General features: G+C 39.9%; 1 protein-coding gene across 4 annotated transcripts; it reads left to right on the top strand.

Annotated features, from left to right (window-relative positions):
- Positions 1-2,627: 2,627 nt before the first annotated feature.
- On the top strand, positions 2,628-26,141 carry LOC122651976 (uncharacterized protein At2g24330). 4 transcript variants are annotated; one of them, XM_043845577.1, is made up of 6 exons: positions 2,628-2,685; positions 7,923-8,204; positions 19,632-19,776; positions 24,826-24,935; positions 25,133-25,553; positions 25,689-26,141. In XM_043845577.1, the coding sequence occupies exons 2-6, from the start codon at positions 7,932-7,934 to the stop codon at positions 25,955-25,957; spliced, it is 1,218 nt and encodes a 405-aa protein (XP_043701512.1). In that variant the 5' UTR covers positions 2,628-2,685; positions 7,923-7,931; the 3' UTR covers positions 25,958-26,141. The 4 variants fall into 4 exon arrangements, with proteins under 4 accessions (XP_043701512.1, XP_043701513.1, XP_043701511.1 ...); XM_043845578.1 differs by having other exon boundaries at positions 2,631-2,685; positions 7,929-8,204; XM_043845576.1 differs by having other exon boundaries at positions 2,662-2,685; positions 7,905-8,204.
- The last annotated feature ends 571 nt before the right edge of the window (positions 26,142-26,712 follow it).

Raw genomic sequence — 26,712 nt, 5'->3', positions numbered from 1 at the left:
AAAAAACGACATTGGATCCAGATTCTAGTTCGATCAATCACAAAAATTCTCTTTACTTGATATTCCCCAATTAAGGGTAGTAGATTCCGTGTTTAGTATCTCTTTCGTTCATGATGGGCTACCACGAATCTAGTGCATCGATATGTAGTCTGAGGGACATCAACCTTTTGGTGTAGCAAAACCAGTGATATTACACCGCAACAATAAGAATCTCTCAGGTCAAAGGGTCAATTGGTGACGAGTATGGATCTCGTATTTACAATACTGGCAGTATCACATGTAAGATTCATACTGAATTTTTTTCTATACATATACACGATGTGTAATTACATTTGTATCCTGAAATCAACATTTATGGTGACATACAATGGAATGACCATATAGATAGGATGTCCGGTCCTATCCCTAGTCAAAAACTATTTTAGTTGAAAATCTATGGAACAATCTTATAAGCACGCAATTAAATATCATACATAAAAAAAATAAATCCATTTATTAATCAAATTTAGGTTTGATGGACACACATTTTCAACACAACATGCCTTGTTTTTTCTTCAACACTACCTCTTTAGTAGTTTGGGTAACATCTATCTCTTAGTACATTTAACACACACATTAGTATACCCAAAACACACATCACACAATGGTTTTCATATCCAAAACTCATAATATATAAATGGAACCTTAAAGTTCCAACCTTTTTATCAACAAGAAATGTTTTCAGTGTATGTCCTACTGAACTGAAGTTTGAAATAGAGTATTCTTTCAATTAAGGGGCAAATGAACTCATTTTCACCAAACTCTAGTATTATAGAATAATATATCATTTGGACATTGGGGGGGGGGGGTCAGAGGTCAAACAATCACATTTCACCATAGTTTACCTTACATGGGTATGATCATTTTACTTGAATGATCTCCAATGTCATCAAAACTACAAGGAATACCCCTAAGCCAAAATTAGAACCTTTCCTCGGTCATGAAAATCTATTCATTATTGTCAGGACACCCTTCAAAGGGTAACAAAATGAGGTGTCTACAAAGGCCAGTGCTTTTACCACCCATGCTTGACTTCAAGGGTGTTGTGGTCCCTAACACATTAGAGGAAGGACTGACATATCGTGGCAAGTATACTTTATTTACACAATCCCATATAACATATTGTTGCGATAGAAAATTGTTCGACAAATCTACAATATTCAAAGATAGAACAAAAGAGGTGGCTGGAGCGGACTCCAAGGGGGGACATTTTAATGCTTAAGTCAAATCGCTGGGCAACACTAAAGAATTGTAGAGCAAATCACGCAGCTAAGAGTTCGATCTATACCTATTCGGTTACAACCCTATTTACAATCTGTAGGTGCGAGGCGGCGATCAAACCCTTGTTTGGTAAGTTGTCTCCCATACGTAAGTGGTTTCCTTGTGGGAGACTAGGATCCACATAGAGAGTCCTGATAATGGGAGGTTTCCATACAAGGTGATTCCCTTGTGATTTCCTTGCCTTGTTGGGAGTTTTGTCCTAGTAAAAGGTTTCTTGCTGACTATGTGTCGTGCCCTCAGTGGACAATCCATTTTACGGGCATCACATATAATCAAGACACCAGCAAGAGACAAAACAAGAAGACAAGGGAACAAGATTCTTAACCTATATTTTTTATGTACCTTAACATGAGGGTTTCATAAATCCTTATACCTTCACCCCTTTGAAGAACTCAGGCCAACCCCCTTTAGATCAACTCCACTAACTAATTAAAAAAATCATTTAGAACATCAGCAGGATAACCCTCTCCCACTATTCGGAAACTTTGTCTTTTGGAAAAGACCAAAAAGGAGCATCACCTAGTTGTCTTCCCCATCAGTGAAGAGTGAAGGTAGCCACAAATCACAATAGCTTTTGATTGTCTTCAGGGCTCAAGAACCCATCATCATTGGAAGTATGAGAAAGAAGTGCTGCTTATCGTAACATGGGTCCACGTCTCCTTTGCCGACTTTTTTTTATCAAAAAAAAAAAAAAAAAAAAAAAAAAAACTTATCAGAAGACCAACTAAGTGGGGGCTTGAATAATAGGGAGAGAGGGGGCAAGGGTGGGACCGTACGTGGGAGGCTAAGAACCGGTCAGATTGGGGCGCTTGACCGAATAGTCAGCTAATCGGCAGCGCCAATTTTGATTCTAATCGGGCCATTTACCCGATCCGTTTTCTAATTCAATAAAAAAATGTGTTTTTTTTTCTTTCTAGAAAGGTTGTTGGGTTCACATTTAAAGCCCAACTCCATTTTTATTATATACTCGGCGGAGTTTACACTTCATCAGGGTCCACCGCATTTGGGGACATTCCGTGCCAGCGCTTAGATAACTTTTAATAAAGAAGAAGTAGTCTTCCAAGGATCACTGAAGCGAAAGAAAAGAAGCCCGTTTTCATTGAATTTAGAAAACGTAGATCTCAAGTAGGAAAGAGAAGAGTCTTTATTGACACCTCTCTCTTGATCTCATCTCCTTCTTTCCTTCATCTCTCCCTCTCGCGAAGTCGCCTGTTGTGTGGAACTTCCTGGAGGTATGTCGCCTTTCACACCCCTTCGCTTTCTCAGTGACGCCGGTTCTGATTTTTCTTATATTGCAGGTTTCCTGTTTTATCCGCTGCATCGCCGGACGATTGGGTCTGAATTACATTGTGGAACTTACTGTAGGTGCGTCTCTTCCCCGTTCTCTCTCTCTCTCATTGAATCTTTGGTTTCTGTCGTCGATTTGCTTTATCACTAGTTTTATCTCCGATTTCTGTTAGCGACATGGATTTGGCGCGGGATCTGGTTCGTTTCCCATTTCTGTTAATCTATTTGGGGGGTTTTATGTGGTGGTTTGCGATTTTCCTCTTCATTTCACTCTGGGTTTCTTGGGATTTGGGGTTCTGTTAACGTTACAGCTTCTTGCTGGTCCTTCTCGTCAGTTGCAGCCGTTGATGGTATAAACAAAATCATGACTGGAGAGCTATTGAACTTTTCTAAGTTAAAAGGAATGCACTGATCCTTTAGAATATAAGTTCAATACCTTTCTTTCTAGGCACTTTCTCAAGATCACAGACCTTCTAAGCTTTTTCAAAGTTTCCTAAGGAAATTTGTATCCAAAAAGTTTTCCCTTGTTGTTTTGAACTCGTTGCCTGCTATTTCACAAATCATAAGTTTAGAAATCATGGTTTGGTAACATAGGAGGCTAAGGGTAGTTAGGGCTTGGGTTTGCTTAATTGCATCCAAAAAGTCTCAACTGATTTCCATATCTCCTTGTGTACCATCTCTCTGTTTTTCATAAGCTTGTCTCACGAGCAAGGATGAAAGAGACCAAAGGTATGACTTTTTATGGTCCTGCTACCAGAAGATGTTACCATGTTGTTAATTAAAGTAAAATTTGCACCCCTAAGGAATGTGTTTAAGTTGAGGCCCTCATGTTGTCAATAGCAAGGGTTAGTGCATGCAGGTTTGGAATAGATAAATGGAAATTATTTTAGGATGTGAGTGAACAAATATGAGTTCAGCAACCACATTATGTACCTCAGGAGGTTAAGCGTTGTTATCTCATGGGTTTACAGAAAAAGATTAAAATTAATCAGTTTATTTAAATAGGATTATCATCTTTGTGGAATCCGAAGATCCTACTGCTGAACCATCAAATATCTACTATAGTGTAAAAGGGATTTTGCATTTATGGAATCCCAATTTCCTACTGTAGAACCATCAGCTTATAAAGAGAAATTTTTGCTACCCAGCCTTTTTTGAAGAAATTGTTAAGTTCATCCCATCTAGATATTGATAGACAGTCTTTAGAGAAGCCAAACATCTTAGAGCTATTTTTAACAAATGGGTGACAAGGTTGTTGTCATGGTTCGAGGTCTCGTGAGATCTCGGCAATTGTCTCGTTTCAATAAGGGTTTGAAATTAGAAAAATACATTTTCTCGGTTGAGATTTCGGCGTACGAAATTGTTGTAATATGAGTTCAGGGGTAGAATAGTCATAAGAGTATTTCTGTCCTCGTACTCATTCCAGAATGTTCTTCTCTTTATTATAAATAAAGATGGATGTAATTAACCTGACACAAGCCAGTATTCACGAAATTCAACATGGTATCAAAGCCAAAAATATTATGGGGATATGGGAATTAATTTTTTTTTTTTTTTCTTTCTCTCGGTTCCTGATTCTGCCCTAAGGAAGCCTACCGCCAACACCTCCACCACCTAGCGCCTCCCCACCAGGTCCTCCACCACCTCCCGCCGCCTCCGCTAGGCTCCACAGCCTTTCGCCTTCTCTGCCAAGCTCCCGCCAGCCCTCCACCATCTTCTCTGAGCCAAAAATGAATATTGTGCGGGTTATCATCGCTTGTGCTGTAAATCGAGGATGGGAACTCCAACAACTTGATGTGAAGAATGCATTCCTACATGGAGATTTGGAAGAAGATGTTTACATGGAGATACCTCCCGGCTTTACCTCTTTAGAGACTCAGGGAAAGGTGTGTGAGTTGAAGAAGGCTCTTGATGGTTTGAAGCAGTCACAAAGGGCTTGGTTTGGCCGATTCCATAAGGCTATGGTTGCTTATGGGTATAAGCAGAGCAATGCTGACCATACATTGTTTGTTAAAAGGATGGGATAGCAAGTGACCATTTTGATTGTCTATGTTGATGACATAGTGGTCACGGGTGGTAATGCACATGAAATCCAGAAGTCGAAAATATGGGCACCGAATTTGAAGTTAAAGATTTAGGGAGATTGAGATATTTTCTAGGAATTGAGGTTGACTATTCAGCTAAAGGCATATCTCTTTCCTAAAGAAACTATACCCTGGATCTATTGAGTGAAACAGGGATGCTTGGGTGTAAACCAGCAGACACCCCTCTTGAGCCCAATAGACATTTGAAGAGTAAGGAAGGTGACCCAGTGGACAATGGTAGCTATCAGAGCCTAGTTGGCCGATTGATGTACCTCTCACATACTCGACCAGACATCACATTTGCTGTAAGTGTTGTTAGTCAATACATGTATGATCCTCATTCTTTTCATTTAGAAGCAGCATACAGAATACTCCATTACCTCAAGTCCTCTCCTGGAAAGGGAGTCTTGTATTCTTCACATGACCATCTCTGGATAGAAAAGCATACACTGATGCAGATTGGGCTGGCAGTCCTGATGATAGGAAGTCCACATCTGGATATTGCACATTTGTTGGAGGGAACCTAACTACTTGGACAAGCAAAAAATAAGCTGTTGTAGCTCGATCTAGTGTTGAAGCTGAATTTCGAGCTATTGTAGAGGGTATTTGTGAACTTCTCTGGCTCAAGGGGCTTCTTTAAGACTTGGGGATAAATGCTGATCTTCCAATGCGGTTCTACTGTGACAGCAAGTTTGCAATCAGTGTTGCTCATAACCCGGTCCAACATGATCGTACCAAACATGTTGAGATTGATCGGCACTTCATCAAAGAGAATTTGGAACAGGGAACAATTTGTATTTCGTTTATCCAGTCTAGTGAACAGTTGGCTGATATCCTTATCAAAGGGATCAACAATAAGTTATTTTTTCCTATTGTTAGCAAGTTAGGCATGTTTGATATGTATGTACCAACTTGTGGGGGAGTGTTGTAATATGGGTTCAGGGGTAGAATAGTCATAAGGGTATTTCTGTCCTTGTATTTATTCTAAAATGTTATTCTCTTTATTATAAATAAAGATGGCTGTAGTCACTCTGACACAAGCCAGTATTCACAGAATTCATCAGAAATTTCGATCTCTCTCAGAAATCTTGTATCTCATCGAAATGTCACAAAGTCAGTTATATAAAAATCATGTTTCGACTTTTCTCACTCGAAATTTAGACCTATTCTCGGTAAACTCGATTGCTTTCGCCAATTCGTAAAGAAAACAGCTCCAAATCAAACCAAAAAAGCTTGGAACACTTGGATTTGATGCTCAAGAACAAAATTTGGAGGAGATTTGCTTTCCAACAACCTTCCTTGGAGGACATTTGAAATTGAAGGTCTGTCATTCGTTTAATATTAAGATGAGCATATAGGATAGGGGTGACTTGGTACTTGGTAGTTGTTGGCTTGTATTGTTAATTGTTGACTCATAATATATTTGACTCTATATAACAAACAATGTTGGATGTATGATTTCTGAAATGGTTCATAATTTGATGTCTTTCATTCCTGTTGCTTATTTAAGTTGTTCTACTTGAATTATATGTGTTCTAATACTAAAGCTTGGGTGGAATAGGTTATATCAGTGTATATATATACACACACAACGTGCACTACGCCACTACCCCTAGGGTCCTAAGTCAAACTACCATTTTGAGTGTGTTTTTTAGAAAACTAAGGGCTCCACTATGTTTGTAGGGCCTAAAATAGGCTGTCTTGCAAGTTTCATGACCTAAATAGGTCATATGGCCCCCGAAACCAAGAGCCGAAATTTTTTTTTTTAAAAAAAGAAGCACTAACTCAGCTGAGATCTCGCCGAGCTACCGAGACAACTCGGTTTTTGGGCCGACCGAAACCAAGTCGAGATATCGAGAACTTGAACCTTGGTTGCTGTGGATATCCAGCCTCATATACAACCTTATCTAGCAATGTTCCGCCCAATCTAAGTTTCAAGGGCCAAAACAACTGAAGTGAAACTGAACAATTTTCTACCATAACCAACTGAAGAGAAACCACTTACCAGATTGAGAATAGAAGCAAGGTCTCAGTGCAAGTCCACATTTTCAGGTGCGGAGTCATTTTCCTAGTCAATAGATGGGGCTGTCTTGGGTATAGCAGTGGGCTGCCCCATCTTCAATCCCCTTGTGCATGTGCTTGAAACTAATCAATGATGTGCTCCATATTGATTATGCACGTTAAAATCACATGGCATATAGGCAAAGAAATAAGCCCAGCAAACGGCATCATACCTCTTCTATAACCTTAGTTATCAAGGCGGGAAGGCGACCATGGCGTTTTAGAGGGTCAAAAATCAAGGTGACACTGCCATGGCGGCAAGGTGCTCGCCTAGGCGACGCCTTGATAACTATGGCTATAACATCCTTTATCAATTTCTCAGTGTTATTTATTTTTCAGAGTTCCGATTAGCTCCACAGGCCTGGTTGGCATCCCTCGTTATTTGGGTTTTTGCTCCTGAATCGTATTGCCAGAACCAGATGGTATTCCCAGCCTTGCCTATAAGTACATCAACCTCATTGGAATGTGAATACTGTGAGCTAAGTGTAAACCACACCTACTATCCGAAAGTACTGCATGATTATCCAAAGTTAAAATGGGCATATAGATACTTCTCCAGATCAATTTTAAGCATTAAATTGTTAGTGAAATTTTTTACCTTCACTAGCAAACTGCTAATATGTTTTACAAATAAGATGCCATAGATAAGGTGAGAGAAGCTTATTTGTCTTCAACAGATTGACTCTTCTCTAAATTCTTGTTGATGAGTTTGAACCCAACTATTATGCTTGTGGGTAATGTGCCCAAGGGAAATTTAGAGAAGAAAATAATAATCCTTTTTACTCAGTGTTACCCAACATGTTTCTTTCCTACAGAAGTACTCCAAATAAATAAAATAAAAAAAAAATCTTAATTTTTTTATTTTTCTATTTATTATTTATTTTTTGAATAGAAACATTATTAACAGTCCCTTAGCTGTTTACTTTCTCTCTCTGTCTCTTCTTTGAATCATGTATGTTGCTCTGTCATTTGTTTTGCTTCCCATATAGTTCCAAACTTGATTAATCATTCGGCAACTAGGAGGGATTGAATTGTAGTTTTTGGTCCGAATGGCTTTCGATGATCAATGTTAGGTTTTCTAAAATTATGGAATTTTTACTCTTCAATCTGGTGGCATTGTTATTCTAATTTCTTACTTTCCTTTTCCTAGAGGCTGAATTTCTGTTGAAGTGGTAGGCGATGGCTGAGGATGCTAATCATGGCCAACTTGGTGAAGAAGTCTCTGCAATGTCTACTGACAATAAAAAAGAGAGCGAGAATGTAAAAAAACAACGGAAAGGAATAATGTCTCGAATTTGGAATGGACTATTTAGGAGACGCAGTGATGATTTTGAGAAAAGATTGCAACACATTTCCAAGGAAGAAGCTTCTATTCTTGCACGAATGAAGGACAGATCTCTGAACTGGCGGACGGTGGCAAAGCTTATTATATATTCCTCTGTAGTGTTGGAGGTGAGTCAATCTGGTCCAATTTATGGGGTTAGAAGTCTTGATTATGCAATGGAAGTTAAGAATGTTAGATGATGACTTTTTTAGAATTATTAGCATCAAAAGTTAATGAATCATTCGCTACTGTTCAGTGTCCATCTAACTGGTTCTGCTTGAAAGCTCATGGTTGGTAATTGCCATAAACAACTGGGACAATGATTGGCTGACGGTAGTCCACTTGCTTTTATGCTAGTCTTCCTTCTGAGTAGAGTTTTCAATTTGTATCCAGTATCCTCATAAACCCAACTCTGATCAGTAGTGTCTGGTTTCAACAAGTTGGATCTGATTGGAAGGTGCTGTTGGCTCCAGCAGGTAGGACCTTGGATTGTTGTGGTCAGCTCTTAGGATCACATTCCGCCTTCACCTTTCTTCTAATCCTCCAACCACACACTTCTAAAAAAATGTTGGACTGATCGACATTGAGGTCAGGTTCAGGTGCATATACCTGTACTTGATCAGGAATTTGTTATATTCATAGATGTGTACTTGGCAGTGTCTTGGTGATAAAATTAAATTATATTTATTGAATTGCAAAGTTATATGTTCCTATGTAAGTGAATAAGATCAAGTGAGTAGGGTAAGCACTTATAATACTCAATAGTTCAAGATGGTTGTTTGTAGTAAAGGCCACACATACTTGTAGGTCTGCCAAAAGCATAGTTGTCATGGCGTCCTGGCGCTGGAGAAGGTTGCATGGCGACCTACGCCGTGGCATCCCTCTTTGATTTCTTCTTCCTGTCTCTCTTTCCCTCTTCGATTTCTTCTTCCTGTCTTCGATTTCTGCTTCGAATTCTTCTTCAAATTCTTCTTCGAATTCTTCTTCGATTTCTTCTTCAAATGCTTCTTCGAATTCTTCTTCGATTTCTTCTTCGAATTCTTCTTCGAATTCTTCTTCGAATTCTTCTTCGATTTCTTCTTCCTGTCTTCTTTCCCTCTTCGATTTCTACTGTCCCTCTTCGATTTCTTTCGATTTCTTCTTTCCCTCTTCGAATGCTTCTTTGATTTCTGAATTTTCTTCTTAAAACTTGAGAAACAATAGAGAAAAAATAAAACATGGCTTGAGTATACATGTATTAAAACATTAAAAATAGAGAAAATAAAAAATAAAACATGGTCGACATGCTCGCCATGGCGATATATCGACGTGACACCCCTCCACCGACTTGGATTGCCGTGACGCCGTGACAACTATGGCCAAAAGCCCTAAACAAGAGAGGATCACTAGCTGTTACGTATGTGATGCTTTGACAACACTAATTTTGGGTATGCCCCATAGAGAACCACCTTGAACGCGAACCATATGGGTCATTTGTCGGGGGGACAAGAAGGGACTCTGAATGGTGACTTCTAACAAAACTTTGCTGGTGTGGTATGTCTGGTCAGACAGAGGATCACTAGTTGTTAGGTATGTGATGCTTTGACAACACTAATTTTGGGTATATCCCATAGAGAATCACCTTGAACGTGAACTATTTATGGGTCATTTGTTGGGCCTTGGGGGTATAAGAAGGGACTCTGGATGGTGACTTCTATCAAAACTTTGCTGGTGTGGTATATCTGGTCAGACAGATAAGATGATTAAATGAAAATCATATGAGGGAAATAAGGAGGTTTTCATGAGGGATAGGGTTATAATTTGGGGGATGGGTGGGGTGGGAGTGGATATTAAAATATTGTCATATTGTGGTTTAACTTTGAGGGCTAAGCATTGGGAATTGGATTCTACTGCAGGTTGTGGAATTCAGCAAATATTGCAGTTCCAAAGTCAGAAAATTAGGGTTCAAGATAAGGGGGTTAACTTTTGGACTATTAAACTTTGTTATTACTGCTAGTATTACTCTCAGGTTGATCTGGTTTTCAGTATATCAGCTTCTGATTTTTTCCCCTTTTCCTACTGATCTTGAGTAATAATCCGTAGTTCTAAATCAGTAGAATCAACGATTCTGCGTTGTTTTCTTGATATGTTCATCAAGACCTATCCTCCTATCTATATTTGTTAGAATTCAGTGATTTTTGGCAGGTCAACAGGGGCTGGTACAAGGGGCACTTGTCCCAAATTTCAGCCCCAACTGATTTTTATATATAAATTTTCTCCCTTTGATCTTCAAGTCTGACCTTTTCGAGATTATAGGGTTTATTAGGGTATGCTTCTCATATACTGATATCTGGTTAGGAATACAATTTTCTTCTGAATTATTGAATGGTTCATTTCTCACATCTGATCCTCTGTTAAATCTTAAATAATCTCCTTATTTCGAGTTTGTTTCTGGTTTTAACTGGTAGTTTCTGCAATTTTCTCTCTCTTCGTTCCTTACCAGCAGAACTAAGAGTTTCCATCCCTACTGTCTCCATTAGGAAGTAACTGAGACTCAGTTTGCCAACATTCCTGGTAGGTTCTTGGAACATTGTACTGCTGGAGGGTTCCCGGAACATTCCAGAACTTTGCTAAACCGTGCCTTACAGTGATTGAGTGGTCTTTTGAGCTGGACCATGAAAAATAACTATGATGAAGGTGCTATGGTTTTTGAAGCTGTTATGGTTCTAATTCACCTTGGACATTGAAATTAAATAAAAATAAAAAACTGATCAGAAGAAGGAGATGAAGAAGAGGGAAGATGAGAGAAGAGCTTGCTAGAGATGGAGCAGTCTCGGTTGTGAGAGCTGCTCCTCTCATGTAGGGAATATATTAAATAATCTTTCTAAATATGTTTCCTAAATTAAGGAAACAGAATTACATCTAATAACTGAAATAAGGAAAGTAAATAAGGACAAAATAAGACTACAGCTGGCCTATGGACTGGCTAGCTGTATCCATGACTTATGTACCCCCACGGTACATGAAGTCATGGACCCCCATACACATTTAACATATTTAACACTCCCCCTCAAGCTGGAGCATACAAATCACCCAAGCCCAGCTTGCTGAGATTGTTCCGAAAGGTAGGCCCAAACAATGGCTTTGTAAACATATCACCCAACTGATTTGCAGAAGAAGTAAATGGAGTAGTAATCAGCTTCTTCATAACCGCATCTCTAGCAAAATGGCAATCCACTTCAATGTGCTTTGTTCGCTCATGAAACACTGGATTCTTGGCTATGTAGATAGCAGCTTGATTGTCACAAAACATCTTCATAGTAGGAATTGAAAAACCCATCTCCTGAAGGAGATTACGAAGCCACATTAACTCAGCAGTTGTATGAGCCATTGCTCTATATTCAGCTTTTGCACTAGACTTAGATACAGTAGCCTGTTTCTTACTCCGCCAAGTTACTAGATTTCCTCCCAACAAAAGTACAATATCAAGTAGTAGAATGCCGGTCACTGTTAGAACCAGCCCAATCAGCATCGGAAAATCCAACAAGATCAACACTGTTATGTGGCCGATAGATAAGACCTTTCCTTGGAGCACCCTTTAAATACCTCAAGAGGCGACAGGCTGCCTCCCAATGTATTTGCTTTGGAGCATGCATAAACTGGCTAAATACTCCAACAGCAAAGGAAATGTCAGGGCGAGTGATAGTCAAATAAATAAGCTTCCCAACAAGTCTTCTATATTGGTGTACGTCATCAAAGTTATCCCCATCATCTTGCCAAACTTCTGATGAGGATCCATGGGAGTATCGGCTGGTTTAGAAGCTAACATGCCAGTGTCAGATAGTAGGTCTAACACATACTTTCGCTGTGATAGAATGATACCCTTTTTACTCCGGAGGACTTCAATGCCAAGAAAATAACTAAGGTGACCCAGATCCTTCATCTGAAACTGCTTGTGTAGATAGGATTTGACATTTGTAATGCCAGCCTCATTATTACCAGATATGATAATGTCATCAACATACACCACAAGTACCACCAGCTTGGAACCTTGGCGATGGATAAAAACTGAATGATCCGAATAACATTGGGAAAAACCACATTGTGTCATAACACTGCTAAATTTGTCAAACCATGCCCTTGGGGATTGCTTCAACCCATAGATAGCCTTTGCCAATTTGCATACACGTGCAATATTCTCCCCCTGAGCAACATACCCGGGAGGTTGCTCCATATAAACTTCCTCCTGGTGATCACCATAGAGGCAAGCATTCTTGATATCCATCTGATAAAGAGGCCAATTCAGATTAACTGCAATAGATATAAGAACTCGAACAGAATTGAGACGAGCCACGGGAGAGAAGGTCTCAAAGTAGTCAACCCCATAGGTCTAGGTATAGCCTTTAGCAACAAGACGAGCCTTGAGACGCTCAACGGATCCATCTGGGTTATATTTGATAGTGTATACCCAACGACAACAAACCAAATCCTTACCGGGAGGCAAATCCACCAATGTCCATGTCTGACGAGACAATAGAGCATCCATTTCCACATCCATAGCATCCTTCCAACAGGGTGAGAGTGCCTCCTTGTGAGTTTTGGGCACAAAAGATGAGGACAAGGAGATAGCAACATTACGAAAAGGCAAGGGAAGGTGAGAAATTCCAACATAGTCCTCAATAGAATAGACAGGACGAGTAGTACAAGAACGAGTACCTTTCCTTTTAGCAATGCTTAAGTCTGGTGAAGGAACTTCAGTTGGTGCAACATCGGTGGAAGGTAGAGCAGGAGCCTGTACTGTAGCAGATGGAACTGTAGCCTTGCGCCGTTTGTAAACCTGTAAAGGAGGTGTGGCTGTAGGATCCAAAACAGGAAGAGGAACCACAGATGGAATAGGTGGAGTGGGGTTAGGAAATATAGCCTCACTAGGTGAGGGAGGAGGAGAGTAATAAGGAGTACTCTCAAAGAAAGTAACATCAGTGCTAACAAAGTGCCTATGAGAAATAGGGTCATAACACCGGTAACCTTTCTGAATCCTGGAATAACCAAGATAAACACACTTGATAGCACGAGGAGATAATTTGTCAATATTTTGGTACAAAATATGGACAAAACAAACACTCCTAAAGACACGCGGTAAAAGAGGAAACAAGGATTTAGTAGGAAATAAAATAGAAAAAGGGGTTTTATTGGACTGGACAGAAGAAGGCATTTGGTTAATAAGAAAACAGGCAGTAAGAACTGCATTACACCAAAAATACTTAGGCACATGCATGTGAATCATATGAGAACGTGCGACTTCCAACAAATGCCTATTTTTCCGTTTAACCACGCCGTTTTGCTAGGGGGTGTAGGAACAGCTGGTTTGATGAATAGTCCCACGTTCAGAACACAAGGTAGAAACCTCATTTTGCATATATTCTAAAGCATTATTAGACCGAAATACCTTAATACGAACATCAAACTGATTTTGAATTTCATTAACATAATTGTGAAAGACTAATAAAAATTCAGACCGATCTTTTAATAAATAAACCCAAATTAAACGGGAGTGGTCATCAACAAAAGTAGCAAAATATAAAACACCCAACCTATTTTTGACATGACAGGAACCTAAATATCAGAATGAACTAAAGAAAATAAAGAACTACTACTAGGTTCAGTACGAGGCGGAAAAGAAGTGCGATGATGCTTCCCCAATTCGCATGCTTCACAGGAAAGATGAGTCAAAGAGGAACAATTTGGGACCATAATTTTCAGCTTAGGTAAGGACAGATGGCCTAGCCAAACATGCCACTGATGAAATGTGGGATGAGTAGATGCAGTAGCAGCTGTGGAAGGTCCAGTTCCATCCAAATAGTAGAGGCCGGCCTGCTCAAGCCCACCACCAATCGTCGACCCGGTCTGAAGATCCTGAAACAAACAATAAGATGGATAGAAGGTTACAGAACAGTTAAGGTGCTTGGTAAGTTGACTCACAGATAATAAACTTAATGGTAATTGAGGAACATGCAAGATAGATGATAAAGTGATGTTAGGAGTAGGAGAAACTGTACCATGACCACTAACGCCAGTAGAAGAGCCATTAGCAAGAAGAACAGGGTTGGAACTAGTAAGTGTGGACAAAGAAGAAAACATACCACACTTATTAGTCATATGGGAGGAAACCCCTGAATCAATAATCCAGGGGGTAGAAACTGATGTGGAAGAAAAAAGAGCAGATGTACCTGTGATGGCTACGGTAGCTTTGGGTGGAGAACTAGATGTCTCCAGCAATTGCACACGCTTGAGAAGTTGATGATAATCGTCCCGAGACACAGAGATGGTGGGAGGAGCCCCAGGTAAAGACGAGGAAGATGCCTCACTAGGTACCATAGAAGCGGAAGCTTGATCAATAGCAGCATTGGCAACCTCATTTGCCCAATCCGGACGACCGTGCTTAACCCAACAAGTATCAATAGTGTGGTTGGGCTTATTGCAAAAGGTACAATGATGGGCAACGTTATCAACAAACTGACCAATAGATCCACGACCGCCATTCCCTCGGCCACGACCACGGCCCTGGCCACGACCCTTACCAGAAGAGAAGGACCCTCGGCCACGGCCAGCAACAAATGCAGAAGAATCCTTTTCAGAGGATGAATCATTCTTGGGTGCAGAAGACAGGCGCTGAAGACGACCAAATGTCTCATTCAAGGAAGGCACATGTTCTCCAGTAAGTAACTAACTGGCTTTTTACGGACTGATACTGAGGATGAAGGTTAGCCATAAACAATGCCACATGAAAGTCAGATTTTTGTATACCTCAGCATCAGTAGTAAAGGGCTGGTACACTTGAAGTTCCTCAATAAGTCCCTTAAAACTGCCAAAGAATTCATTGAGAGACCTATCCCCTTGCTTATGTGTAAACAGTTTCTCATATATTTCATAAATGCGAGACACGTTCTTGGCCTGGGAATATGTCTCACGAAGATCAGACCATACTCCTTTGGCTGTGGAGTGATACATAACATGAGAAGCAATGGCTGGTTCCATACTATTCTAGAACCAAATTTTAACAGTGGAGTTATCACGCATCCAAGTAGTGTAGGCAGCAGTGGAAGCCTTATCTTTAGAGTCATAAGAAGGAGGATCTTCAGTGAGATGCTGGACCTTATCCTTGGCATACAGATAGGTTTGTACAGCTTGTACCCATAGAGTGTAATTAGAAATCCCAGCCAGCTTAACACCAGTAATAGGTAGATGAATATGGTCCACAGTAGCTTTGGTCTCTTCCATAATATTAAACCAGAAAAGGAATAACAGGCAGTGAAGAAGTAACAGCAAGGGAAGGACCAAATATCAAGGCTCAATAGGAATATGGAACCCACAACAAGTTGTATACATGCAGAATACACATAGCAGAACTGGCAGCCAGTAAAATAGCTATCGAGAAGCACAAAACAGGGATGAAAACAGGTTTTGATAAAAATCAGAATAACATCACCTGATATAGATATTGAAGAATGCTTTTGGGAAGATAAATTAAAGCCCAGAAGCTCAGACCAAGAAGCCAACAGCTTCAGCAGTTATAGAGAATATAGCAGTCCCAGAAAATCTGGGAAAAACAGAGTATCGTAGGTCAAAAACCTGTAGTCCTTCAGGAGCAGCAATAGGAGAACTCAAAAGGTCTCAAAACTCTGATCGAGTGACACATATATGCAGCAGAATAGAACCCTCCAGGTTGGAGCAGTACATCTGGTGGAATGAAGAGAACTAGAATTGAAAAATCCACAAAAAAACTTGCGCAAGTAGATATCCTTCACTTGATCCTTAAAACATCAGTTAGCCCTTGTAGGGAATGTATACAAAATCAATCCTTACACAGTACATGATCTTCAGACATAGTATATGATAGCAGTACAGTCCTAGTTTGCTTGCGTAATCATCAACTAGGACATCATGCAGATAGGCAGCATAGGCTGCTGCAGCCACGAAGAAGAAGGAGGACTTCGAACTTGATCAAACCAGAATCATAGAAAGAACAACCAGGATTTAATCAATTCTCTGATACCATGAAATTAAATAGAAAGAAAAAACTGATCAGAAGAAGAAGATGAAGAAGAGGGAAGATGAGAGAAGAGCCTGCTAGAGATGGAGCAGTCTCGGTTGTGAGAGCTGCTCCTCTCATGCAGGGAATATATTAAATAATCTTTCTAAATATGTTTCCTAAATTAAGGAAACAGAATTACGTCTAATAACTGAAATAAGGAAAGTAAATAAGGACAGAATAAGACTACAGCTGGCCTATGGACTGGCTAGCTGTATCCATGACTTATGTACCCCCACGGTACATTAAGTCATGGACCCCCATACACTTTAACATATTTAACAGACATTAGCGTAAATTTCCAGCATCGATCGAAAGTAGGAACCAGATTTGATAGATTTCCAATATCATAATATCTGATCTGGCTAATATGCTGGTCAAAGGGTATATTAAACTAGGGGATGATGCAGTCTAGACACACAAATCCAAGTTAAGAATTAGTGAATCCCAACCGCAGGACAGGCCTATAAATTCAGATTTGATATTTGAATGTATATCCAGATCTGTAAAAGAATGGAGTAACTGCTGAGATGTAGAACAGATCTATTCCTAAGAGGGGAAACTCGGATCGATGGAATGAAGTAAGAAGGGGCTCGACCTGCTAGGAAGAAGAAGAAGGGGGGAGGGAAGAGAGAGAAGAAAGGAAAAGGACAAGCCACAAATCATGGGAGGGAAGAAAGGAGAGAGAAAAGTCAGCGAACTCTTTCAATTTAAACAAACTAATTCAAATTCATTACTCAAATCATAAGGAGGGTTTCCCCTTTACATGCTTTTAACTTGACCACAATTGGGCGAGGAAACATAAAAAAATTAATAAAATCTAAACCAAAACTAAAATTAACTCATCTAGACGATTAATAGTAATAAAACTAAGAAAAAAAAATTGATGCGGATCCGGGGTTCCGAAACCCGATTCGGATTGCTTATGGGCCCACCCAAGTGTTAGATAACTCAAATCATAAGCACAAGTGGCACAACAGTAAATATTTGAAGTTTTATAAGAGCAATGGCAGAATGGTAAATAACTGAAGGTTATAACGGAATGGCAGTATCATAATTAAAGGAATTCAAATAACAAAAGCAAAGGCACCATACGTGAGTAGAGAGGACTTATAAGTGAAAGGGCAATATGGGAAAGTAGGTAAAAAAAGACAAGTACAACCAAGCGGAGAACAGGAGCTCTTCTTGATCAACACAGCCTCTCAATCAAGCTCCAAGTTGCATGAAAATTTAAGGGTAGGCTCAAAATTCCTTTTCTTTGTACTCTCACCAAAGCAAACCCAAGGATCAAGAACAAAAGCAGAATAAATTCGGCAGGTTAGGTTTTGCGTAACCAGAAAAAAAAAAACAGCTGCAATCTCTGATTTCGATCTCAGATTAGAAGGAGCTTTCAAGCACTATTTCATATGATTCAGGTCACCCTTGGGAGTGGAAGCAAACCCCACACTATCAGCCCACAACTTGAAGGAACCGAGGAGTTCCAGCAGTCTGTTTCCCAATCAACAATACCTGATTGGAAGAAAGAGAGAATGGCGGAAGGAGATCAATGTAAGAAGAAGAACTAGGAAGAGACGAGCAAAAGAGAGAGACGACCAGAAGAGGAGGAAGGGGGTTGCACACACAACTCTTGGCAGCACCAGTAAGCATGTCTTTCAATTTCAACCAAAACATTCCAACCTCAATCGTTGGGTACAACCAAGTTTTTAAAGGAAAATCAAATCCTAACCCTACCTTGAAACTGAAATAGAGTTCGACTCTATATGGGACTCCAACTGAAACAAACTCTACCTCTTAACTCCACAGACGACCATATCAAGAATAAAATAATAAAAGAAAATTACAAATTTTAACTCAAAAGATAAGTCCTAATTCCTATGCATAACTGCATCAACTCTCCCGGTGTTAAAAGAACTCGACGGACAAAGTCGCGAACCCAAGATGCCCCTGTAATTATTTCGACGCTGAGGTGGCACGTATCTTGACATAGACGATCAAACTGTAACCCCATGAGTAGGAAGGAGAGAGTGATCCATAACTGGAGGAGGAGAAAATTGTTGTTGCCGCGGCGTATCCTTCTATGCATGAGGCAACATCAGAAACATACGTGATACACCCTACTTGCTTTACTTTGATGGTGTTCCGTGCATCATTGTAGAGAAACCAGCATGTCATTGCCAAGGTCACCCTAGAAGAATGACGCAGTGCGCCAATGAGGTGACTAAGCAAGGCACATGGTATTGTAATGGCCCAAACTGTAGGTGTACTTGAACTATTGCAGTGGCCTTTTCTCGAGCTGTAGGTCCAAAACCTCGCACATGAATTTTCTTGAAGAGTTGCTTCTGAGGGAGATTATGTGCTTGAACAAAATCAGCAGAGATGAAATTGGTTTCTGCCCTGATATCAACAACTGTATGAACATCTGTAGAACCAGCACCGTACAGAAGAATACCCCATTATTAACTATACATCATCCTCTAATGGATGGGCATGGACAGGTCCAAGTGATAGAGGGCTGCAAATCCATCTCTGTGGTCAAATTTCAGCCTGAAACAAGCACCAAAAGTTGTTAAAAAGTGTGTATGAAGTTTCATAACATTACCGAAATGCCATTTCATTATTTAGAATCTTGTAGATTTTGTAATTTTAGTCAGCTTATTCATATAGGACCCCTAAGATGATTAGATAGTGGAAATGATAACCTATGTGCTCATAAGATACAAGCAGCATCTCAAACATTCATAGTGAGCCCCACGATATAAAGCGGTGGACCCACTGTCTTGAACAACTAAGTCATTGTTCGTATTCCAATCCAAGGGCAGAATGGTAATTCATTTTTCATGAAGATAGTTCAGGGAGAAAAAAGAAACAAGAGAATGACATTTGAAATTTTGAATGCATAGGAAATAGTACTAATATAACTATATAAGAGTTATCAAAGGGTAGACGTGGTAATATATTTACAATGAAGGGTATTGAGAAAAATATGAGCAATAGATGAGGCATTAGAGTAGAAAAGAAAATGGGATGGACCATCTTTGGTTTTCGTATACAATATGTAAAAAGGTTGTGATAAGATATAAATAAACATAATAGAAAGGTCATTTTGATAGGTTACTATTATAACATTATTGTGAATACCTGTTAAGGCTGTTATTCTTAAAAAAAGAAAAAAAGAAAGAAACTTATATGTTTATATCCCAATGATGCACACATAGTGACAGACGGTGAATTTGTCTAACCTTACCATTATTTGATTATTGAATATTGATATGGGAAATTTTCTTACATAGATTTAGGATGCTGCACTTGTTTTACATCAGCAAACAAAGAAATATTAAAAATTGTAGGTTCAATTTTCAACCTGTTGGTTCTTGATTTGGTTTGTGATTAAAGTGCCTGAGCCATCATTTTCTTCTTTAACAAATTATTGGTTGGCAGAGATTTCTGTCCTTTGAAGCATACGTCTTATGGCTGTTGCATTTTTCAGGTATTTGCTGTGGTTTTAGCCATCACAAAAACAAGATCAGCAGATCTAAACTGGAAAATGAGGGCTTTATGGGTTTCACCCATGTTTCTTTCACCTGGTGTATCATATGTCATTTACTCAACATGGGCAAGCATCATAAGGATATGTAAGTATATTAAACCCACCTCTTAATAACTAATAAGCATACCCAGTAGTGCTAAACCTCCTCTTAATAAAACAAGCTTCAGTATTGCTAAATGATAATGTTATTTGTCCATATCTCTGTAGAACTTGTACTGTGTATCGGAAGTTTTGACATGAGGCCAGGAGACATGAAAACCAAGATGCATCAGCTTCTTCCATCTGACTTGCAGCTTGCTAGAATTTTGAGTTATGTTTGGGACTATTTCGTCTTTTTTCTAAGTTTCTGTTTCAAGTCAAGTCAGATTACTATCTTCAATTTTGATGGTTTGGATTTATTTTCTTTTTATTTTTCCCATATATTGTGGTAGTCCCACACGGATTAGTTATATGCAGTTCATGGGATCTTTCAGTGGTTTACTTTTTCATTTTATATTCGAGAAAAATCCTAGCCAAGGTTGGACTAGATTGGTGGGCGCATTGTAGCATGTGCATGAGCGGGGGATCACATGTATAGGCACGCATTTATGTTATCACAAAGATATTCAGGTTAAATCCATACGGAAGGATTATAAACCTTTGAGCAAATTCAAATTTCTGGGAGAGACAATACACCATTGGTTTCTTCCGAGAGACAGTCAAAGAGACATGTGCATGTCTCTTAGCATCTGTTGGGTAAATTTTTATGCACTTATGCCTCTTCAAATAGAACAATTAGTAACTCTTGGGTGATCTGTAGTCATATATTAATAGGGGTCATCCCTCAGTGCTGAGATTGATTCTTCATTCTCCTATCCTTTCTGTAGTTCTCCAGATATTTCCTCCTTGTATATTCCCCCCTCTTGATAGATGACAGATGTTGTACTGAGAAGGAGAGAAGAGGAAGCTGCAGAGCAGAGCACACCCTAAACAGAAGGAAAAGGAGAGAAAACAAGGGGGGGAGAGAGAGAGAGAGACCAACACAGCATCCATGATCCATAACGGCATAACCTGAAGGTGACTTTGCAAATGATATGCTGGTATTTTCTATGATGCCAGTCTTTACCTCTGTCACCATATCCTGAAAAATACAGTGTGAAGGGAAAAAGGTGACTTTGCAGTTTAGTGCTGGAGTAATACGATTAGTGGAAAGGAGATTATTAGGAAAAGAAGAAACATGAAAACAGAAGACAAAGACAACCCAGAGGCCTGAACGACTCCCTTCCTGGAAATAGAAGAAAGGGAGCCATCGGCTATACAAACTTTTTCCTTACCTGACGAAGGAGAATACTGAGAAAAAAGAACTTGGGGGCCCGGTCATATGATCCATAGCTCCTGAATCAATTAATCAAGGGACAGAGACTGAGAGACCATCGAAGTAGTAGGACTACTGAAATAAATACCTGAATGGGCAGAATGGGACTCAGAGTGAACTGGCACACAGGCAGCAGGGGCAGCAGACTGTAGAAAGCTGTGTCATCATGTGGCTCAAAATAGAGAGCTGCTCCTGGGAAAAGGGGACTCTGTAAGACCTGTAGAACTCTCAGTAGTAGTCTTAGTGTGATGCACAATGGGTGGATTACTACCATTACCACGGCCACGTGGCCCACGTCCACCACTCTCGGGGCGCCTATGAAGTTTCCAACAATAATCTTTGATATGATGTTCCTTACGACAATATTCGCATTTTAAATGCTCCTTCACAGGCTGGTTGCAATCTCCGGAACGAGTAGAAGGACCCTACCACAGGATTGAGAACAAGAGTATAAAGCAGATCTCTCTTGAGTAGTTGGTGGTAACATGGCAGCACGGCGGCTCTCTTCAGACTGAACCAGAGAATACGCCTGAGCTAGAGTAGGAAAGGGATCACAACTTGGGACATGAGCCCTAATCTGATCAAACTCAATGTTCAGGCCCGCAAGAAACTCAAATACATGGAGCTTGTCTGCCTGTTTCTGAAAGGCAGATACATCCCCAGAACAAAGAGGGTGATAGTCTTCATAAAAGTCAAGTTCCTGCCACATACCTCGTAATTCAGAATAATATTGGGAGATCTCCCACTGCTTGGTGCTGCTGATTTTCTGTTGCAGTTCATACACTTGGGTGGCATTCCCCACGTGAGAATAGGTTTCTTTGGCAGCCTTCCAGATCCGGGCAGCAGTATCAAGTAAAAGTTACCCCTTAGCCATATTGGGATGCATGGAGTTGAGCAAAAAGGCCATCACAAGGGAGTTGTCAGAACTCCATTTCTATTGAGACGCATCAGCAGTCGTAAGCTTCACCAATTCACCCGTGAGATATTTGGAAAAGGTACGGGAGTCGATTGAAAAGAAGAAAGACTGACCGCATCAAATAGTTACTCCCATCAAGTTTAATGGAGCAAGCAGGAATCGTAGGGAAATCATTATGATTGTTTCCCCCCATAGTCCCATACGAAGCAGTGGATCCAGTCAAACCATCTGACATAGCTGCTGATCTCTAAAATCACACGAACAATGCTAGAATTATATCACCAAAGCATGCTACAATAGAAAGTGTAGCATGAACAACAAAAAACTCAGATCTGGAATGTGAACATCAGATCAATTTAGAATATAGGGAAAACAAACAAGAAACTGAGAAAGGACCTTTGGTGGGAACAGAGAAATCACCACCAAGGGTGAAACAGGCTCACGGTTCGCCGAGAGAGAGAGAGAGAGAGAAGGCGCTAGGTGGAGGTGGGAGGTGGAGGTGACTTGAGGTAGAGGCGAGAGATGGTGGTGGCTCCTGGCGGCGTTGGATGGAGAAGAGAAAGAGAAAGGGAAATGGAGGAGAGAGAGAGAGAGGTCATTGGGGAGAATCCCAAGATGGATCTCAGCTCTGATACCATGTTGGGATTTGGGAAATTGTGCATTGTGGCAAGACTGACACTAGCCCCTTTATTTATAATAGATTTAAGAGAGTAGGGTTACATTAGGGTCACAAGATAATGACCATAATGACTAAACTACCCCTGCATCCTATTTTACAATACTCCTAAATCCAAAACTCTTAAGTAGTGACGCGATCCTGGGGTCCAGAGACTATTTGGAATCACTATGGGCCCATACTTGCGCAAGAGAATACTCACTTAGTGGCAAAACATTAAATAAATTGAAGTTTAGAAGAATAGTGGCAGAGCTGTAAATAAAAGGAATCTTAAATGGCTGATTAGTAATAGAAGGTGGAAGAACATAAGGGAAGCAGAGCTGTAAATAAAAGGAATTTTAAATGGCTGATAAGTAATAGAAGGTGGAAGAACATAAGGGAAATTATGAATTAAAAAGGAAGGATAGACTTGGAACAAAGTTTAAAATATAGGACAAGTAATAAGAAAATGAGGGGCGTAAATAAAAGATAGAATAATAAAATAGAGAGACAAAGGAATAGTGGGGGAGGGATATCGTCTTCACCCTCTAGCCAAAGCAAACCAGAAAACCAGCAGAGGTCAGGATCGTTCCAAGTGGGAGAACTCACTCATGTGGTCTATGATTGGTCTGAAATTTTGTAGGCATGTCATAACCTCATCAAACTACCAGATCCAAGCAGCAATAAACGAAACATTGGATCAAATAGTAGGATAAAGATCTCTGAAACTACTTTTGGCAGTACCTGTAGGCTCAGGCTTGATTGCAGGTTAGCATCTCACAGTAAAGGGAAATATGAAGGTTAATATTCTGGCATTTAGGTCCCCTAGGACACCATCCTAATCCCCAATATTTCAAGCCAATGATCTCGAAGGAGACCGATTTGATTTGTTGGGCTGTAAACTACCACCCAGAACAGGGTATTCACTGGTAAGAGGAAAATAAACAGAAACTATCAAGAAAGAAATAAAGCGAATAAGAAGAAGAAGATGATGAGAGAGAGAGAGAGAGGTCGCACAAGCCACACAGGCTTCTTCTAATCAAACTCACTATTTCATTCTCTATACCACTCCCCGATGGGGATTACAAGCATATATAAAAGAATAGAAATTACATATAAGGAAACTAAACGAACTAGGAAACTAACTTAACAATTAACCTATCAAACAAGTGGAAAACACAATCTAATCTCCTACATGATATACCCAAAAAAAATATTACATGATTATCCCAATAAAAACAAATAAAAAAGGCGTTTCTAGTGCACGAGGGTCCCACTGCAGGGTCTGGGGAGAGTCATAATGTACGCAGCCTTACCCCTGCTTTCGCAGAGAGGCTGTTTCCAGACTCTTAACCCATGACCTTTTGGCCACAATGGAGCAACATTACCATTGCACCAAGGCCCACCCTCCCCAAATAATAATAAATTAAATCCTAAATATCCTACTGGACCCAAACCCCAATTCAGGCCCGGTTCTAGATCGGGGCTCTCAAACAGGTTCAACCCGGTCCACGCATCAGGTAGCTAGACCAACTTAACTAACAAGAACTCTAAATTATTGTTGAAGCCTAAATCTTTTAAATAACTTGGGCCCCACACAATTAAACCAAAATAGAACTCTTTAATGGCTAAACTGAAGCAAACTACATTACTGATGGAATCCACTACTAATTAAATATCTATTTCTGTACACTCTTTTGAACCTCACTTTTGGGCCATATAATTCAAGCTCATTTTTTATAAAACCCAAAGAATTAAAAGCCCATACCCATAGATATTAAAATAGGACTAATTTTTGGACTGGGCCAGCATGTGTGTGTGAGAGAGAGAGAGAGAGAGAGAGAGAGAGAGAGAGGTCCTGGCCTCAATTGGGTGGATTGTAGGGAAAAGAGATGTAAATTTAATTTGGTGAAGTGGAAGCTTGTTTGTGAAGTGAAGAGACTAGGGGTTCTGATTTTGTTGGGGGTTTTGCTGCTTGTTCCTTTTTTGTTACATTGGATGGTCATGTGTCATTTCTCGGAGGTCACGGGCCGGGTACTACAAGCATCTTATATTTGCTTTTTGATGAAATTATATGCATCATCATTTGATCTTTTGGTATATTACTGTATCCCATGGCAGGTTCTTTATATGGAGATAAATGATGATTGATGCATGATTCAGTTTTGTGTATACAGATCTTTACCTTACATCCAATGCCTCTTTGTAGGGGATCGCAAAGACGAGAAAACCCTTGGACAGTTACGTGCTGAGAGGCAGGCGAAAATTAATGAACTTAAAGAGAGGACCAACTACTATGCCACACAACAACTCATTCAGGTGATGAAGTAGTTGTCCTTGTATGCTTGTTTTGATCTTATTATGCAGGCGACAAAAAGTCCAAATTCTTATCATTCTCAGTTCTCACCTCTGAAAGTATCTCTGCAATAGAGTACTATCTTTTTATGTTCTTTATCCAAGGAAGCATTGTTTTGGGGACCTGCAGTGGATACTTAATGCAAGTTGTTCTGTTGCAGAGATATGACCCTGATCCAGCAGCAAAAGCCGCTGCTGCAACTATTCTGGCATCTAAGTTGGGTGCTGATTCAGGCTTGAACGTGTACGTTGGGGATGAATCTAACCTGAATCCGCCATCAGGGAAAGGCAATGATATTCAGCTTGCGCATTCTAGTGGGCTCCGAAATCGAAAACAGTCTCACACGAGATCTGTCAGTGCAGGGAGCTTTGTGTTGCATCAATCTGCTGGGGAAATGTCCGATGACCTGGGGGTTGATAGCAGTGAGTTTCCTGTGCAGAATCAGGCTCTTGTTGTTGAACACCATCAGACATCAACTGCACATGATGGGGGTTGGATTTCTCGAATTGCAGCGTTGCTTGTGGGGGAGGATCCAACACAGTCTTATGCACTTATATGTGGCAATTGCCATATGCACAATGGTGAGTTTAAGATTATTCCATATTTTAATAGTGTACATATGAATATTTCTTTGATTATATTTTAATTTCTCTCAGACCTATTGAATGGCTATTGAGAAGGCAGGAAGAGTAAACTCATTAGCTTGTTTTGTGCAGGGCTGGCCAGAAAAGAAGATTTCCCCTATATCACTTACTACTGTCCACATTGCCATGCATTGAACAAATCAAGACAACTGGAAGAGCAGGCTACTACTAATTTAAGCTCTGATAATGTGAGCTCCCCAAGTACAAGTAATAGTGATGTGATTGACAGCAGCAGTCAATTTGTGACAGATAACAAGCTCATAATTAGTGAAAGCTCCACAAAAACTGTTGTGGAGACGAAGGAAAGCAGTGAGGTGAAAGTAGCTGAACCAATTCATTGAAGATAGATTTGTTGTATTCCTTTACACAATGGATTTTTGTTGTTTACTATCTATTTTCTTTTCTTCCTCAATCAGGAAGGACCTTCCCCGCTGTGATTGTTGGCACTTTTGTGGTTTTGTTTTTGAAATCTTCTCATACAAAGATTGTATAGGTGGCTTGTATTGTTTTCATTTTGGAGGGAAAGCTCTTTCTGTAGCAGGGGTAACTGATTCTCAAGGCTAAATATTATGAGGGTAATAATTATTGGGTGTCAAAATCAGGTCTAAACCATGTAACCCTACAAGGCCCAACCGAGTAAGTCTAAAAATGGACTGAACGGTTTAATAAACAGTCTGGTCTTGGTTTTAGGGTGTGTTTTCCAAATCTCTCTCTTTCTGTCTGTTGTGACCCTGCCCAGTTCCCTAACCTCTCTTCCCTGTCAATCCCCATCGATTACTGGTGGAGGGTTGGTTATAGAAGGGAAGCAATCTGAGATGGGATATCAGAGTTGCAGGAGGGGGAGAAATCACCTAATCACACACTCACCTTGAGCAAAACCCAATTCAACTTAAATATTCAATTGAATTATAATTCTGAAAATAACTTGCAAACAAATTCTCTCTCCTAATCCAACTCTAAGACTAACTGAAACTAACTTGCAAACAAATTCTCTCTCCTAATCCATCTCAAAGGCTAAACTAGCCTATTTCTAAGTATCCAACTTAGGCTCTCTTTGGCATCATTTTTATTTTTGATTTTTACCTATTTAACCAAA

Source organism: Telopea speciosissima, chromosome 2 (assembly GCF_018873765.1).
Source record: "Telopea speciosissima isolate NSW1024214 ecotype Mountain lineage chromosome 2, Tspe_v1, whole genome shotgun sequence".
Lineage (NCBI taxonomy): Eukaryota > Viridiplantae > Streptophyta > Magnoliopsida > Proteales > Proteaceae > Telopea > Telopea speciosissima.
This window is presented reverse-complemented; position numbering and strand designations above follow the sequence as displayed.

What these genes read in the sequence shown, in the direction of transcription:
- LOC122651976 (XM_043845577.1), top strand. Translation starts at nt 7,932, where the DNA reads ATGGCTGAGGATGCTAATCATGGCCAACTTGGTGAAGAAGTCTCTGCA. An exon ending in ATTCCTCTGTAGTGTTGGAG is followed by an intron (nt 8,205 to 19,631) that starts GTGAGTCAATCT and finishes TGCATTTTTCAG; the next exon opens with GTATTTGCTGTGGTTTTAGC. An exon ending in CCACACAACAACTCATTCAG is followed by an intron (nt 24,936 to 25,132) that starts GTGATGAAGTAG and finishes GTTCTGTTGCAG; the next exon opens with AGATATGACCCTGATCCAGC.